This window comes from Sorex araneus, chromosome 6 (assembly GCF_027595985.1).
Source record: "Sorex araneus isolate mSorAra2 chromosome 6, mSorAra2.pri, whole genome shotgun sequence".
Classification (NCBI taxonomy): Eukaryota; Metazoa; Chordata; class Mammalia; order Eulipotyphla; family Soricidae; genus Sorex; species Sorex araneus.
The window spans coordinates 153,528,897-153,531,855 of record NC_073307.1 but is presented as its reverse complement, the minus strand read 5'-3'; the positions used below and the strand labels follow the sequence as shown (position 1 = coordinate 153,531,855).

At 37.5% G+C, this 2,959-nt stretch overlaps 1 protein-coding gene across 1 annotated transcript; it reads left to right on the top strand.

Annotated features, from left to right (window-relative positions):
• Positions 1-865: 865 nt before the first annotated feature.
• Positions 866-1,804, top strand: LOC101548175 (olfactory receptor 5M8). Its single transcript, XM_004620380.3, has one exon. It carries the CDS (start codon positions 869-871, stop codon positions 1,802-1,804), a length of 936 nt encoding a protein of 311 aa, XP_004620437.2. The 5' UTR covers positions 866-868.
• Positions 1,805-2,959: the final 1,155 nt, after the last annotated feature.

Here is a 2,959-nt window from a genome sequence, read left to right as displayed (position 1 = left end):
GCAGTCAAATGGGGGTGCCTAGATCATCCTGGATCCCAGTGTATAGAAATGAGGACAGAGAAGGAAAAAAATAAAGGGGAAAAAAGAGAACAAAAGATATTAGGTGAATTGACATCAGGGCTTCAGTTATACTGGTGAAATGAGTGATTGGTACAGCCATATACCCAAAACACAGACTCAACACTGAAAACATCAGATCTAAGCTGTAAGCACTAAACTTTGTAGAGTTCCTGTCAAGTTGACAGGCGGGAATGGGGTGAGGGTTGGGGGTGGGAGGGAATATGGGAATACTGGTGGAGAGAAGTTGACACCAGTGGTGGGATTGCAGTTGAAATATATGCCTAAAACTCAACTGTCACTATCTTTGTAAATAATGGTTACTTAATTTAAAATATTTAAAATAAAAAAGAAATATTTATTATTAGAATAAATTCTGGTCCTATGTTATCCATTTCTAGTTATTTGGTAAATTTATATATGTGTGATGAGTGTTCAGCTATTTATTATAATAGAGTAACCGAATTTGGGGAGAAAATCTTGAACCTGAAGTTCATTAAAATGTGTAGCATGGAAATAAAAAAAGGGTGAAAATTCAGATGACTAAGTGAAAGAAACCAAAGATAATAGAAAGGAGAAATATGGGACAATTAGCAGAAAGAAAGACTGAGACCAGTTTGAGTGTTATTGACATTTAGTGAGATCATATACTAAGCCACTATTTTCAGTGTCTCCTTCTTCTTCACAAAATAGTCATAGGAAGAGAAGAATACTGAGGAGGGAAAACAAAGAACCAAAAATGTGCTGAGAAAATGTCTATTTGTTTGCCATTATTATGATCCAAAATTCTTATTTCCTTTTCAAAGAAATCATGAAAAGAAATTTCACTTCAGTGTCTGAATTCATTCTCTTGGGACTAACCAACCGCAAGGATCTGCAGATAATCCTCTTCCTGCTGATTCTGGTCATTTACCTGGTCACAATAGCAGGGAACCTTGGCATGATTGTACTCATCCAAGTCAACGCCAAACTTCACACTCCCATGTACTTCTTCCTGAGTCACCTGTCCTTTGTGGATCTGTGTTTCTCCACGAATGTCACCCCGAAGATGCTGGAGATTTTCTTAGCCAAGAAGAAAACCATTTCCTACCCTGCATGTTTGGTGCAATGTTACCTTTTCATTGCTTTGGTCCATGTGGAGATCTATATCCTGGCCGTGATGGCCTTTGACCGGTACATGGCCATCTGCAACCCTCTGCTCTATGGCAGTAAGATGTCCAAGGGGGTATGTACATCACTCATCACAGTGCCTTATGTGTACGGGGCACTGACCGGCCTCATGGAGACCATGTGGACCTATAACCTGGCTTTCTGTGGTCCCAATGAGATTAACCACTTCTACTGTGCAGACCCACCCCTCATCAAGCTGGCTTGTTCGGACACCTACAACAAAGAAACATCTATGTTTGTGGTAGCTGGATGCAATTTTTCCTTTTCTCTCCTCGTCATTCTGGTGTCCTACCTTTATATTTTTCCTGCTATCCTGAGGATTCGTTCCACAGAAAGCAGGCGGAAAGCTTTTACCACCTGTGGCTCCCATCTCACCGCTGTCACCATATTCTATGCAACGCTTTTCTTCATGTATCTCCGGCCCCCCTCAAAGGAGTCGGTGGAGCAGGGGAAAATGGTGGCTGTGTTTTATACCACAGTGATCCCCATGTTGAATCTTATGATTTATAGTGTTAGAAATAAGGACGTGAAAGAAGCACTAACCAAAGAGTTGTTAAGGAAAAAAGTACTTTCATAAAGAATGGTTTCATTATACTTTTGGCCTTCAATTGTTTTTTATATACTTAAGTTCCTCGATAGAATTGTTGGGATATATACCGATATCTATTTATATTTATATGGTACACCATACAACAGAGGGAAATACTTCGTTTTAAAAATGGTTAAAATTTTTTTATAATCTAAACATACAAATAAAACTAATAGTCAAGTTCATGTGTTTGCATTTTTCCAGGTTTATTATTGATATAATAAAGATCCATCTAATTGTTTTTTAATTCCAATGCTAATACACCTTCATCAGATTGTAAACAACCCTCTGTTCTTTCTTAAGGTCCAACTCCTCCTTCAAAATCTTCTTTGTAGCCACAGCTCACTGTTCTCTTGGAACTATATCAGGATTTGTATCTATTGGGGATTTTCTACTCCCTTGCTCTGTTTCTGTACACACATGTCATCTAGCATTTGTCTTTTTCCACCTGACTTAATTCCCATAACAATTCTACTCAAGTTGCAGTGAACTTCAAAATTTCATCTTTTCTTATCAATGTATATTATATATATCTGCACATATATGTACATTGAAATTAGCTACTGATGTATGGTTGGGTTTGTGTAATCAGGCTGTAGTTAGATCCATGTCATTATAAGTCATGTGATGAACACAGCTATGTATGTGGTTAATGTCTTAGAGTTAAGTAATATGATAAACACAGATTAGATTGCAGGTTAATGTTTTAGAGTTACTGGGATAGATTTCCAGAAGGGGAATCACTTGGTCATATGGAAACTGTATTTATAATATTTCAGATAATCCAGATAATCTCCACACCATTTTCCCTAATGAAAGAGCTAAATAACTTTACTTGACATTTGTTTTGTTCACCAGTTATTTATTTTTTTCTTCTTACATATGCTGGATTTCACTGTACTCACCTCCAGGACCCACTTTTTAGGTAGAAGTATATGGTTATTTTTGGAAAAGAAATTAGAATAGAATCTTAGTTCTTAGGTTCTTAGTTATTTCTTTCATGCTCTTATTTTGAAGGAATAATTCAGCTAACCTTATTTTTTTTTGTCCCCCTTCCCCTGATGGCTCCCTCCCTGGCACTGCCTTTCCCAGTGGATTTTTTTTCCATACTCTTAGTGCTTTTTTCTCCCGCACCCCATAGGA

Coding starts and splice junctions, on each gene's coding strand:
- LOC101548175 (XM_004620380.3), top strand. CDS start 869: ATGAAAAGAAATTTCACTTCAGTGTCTGAATTCATTCTCTTGGGACTA.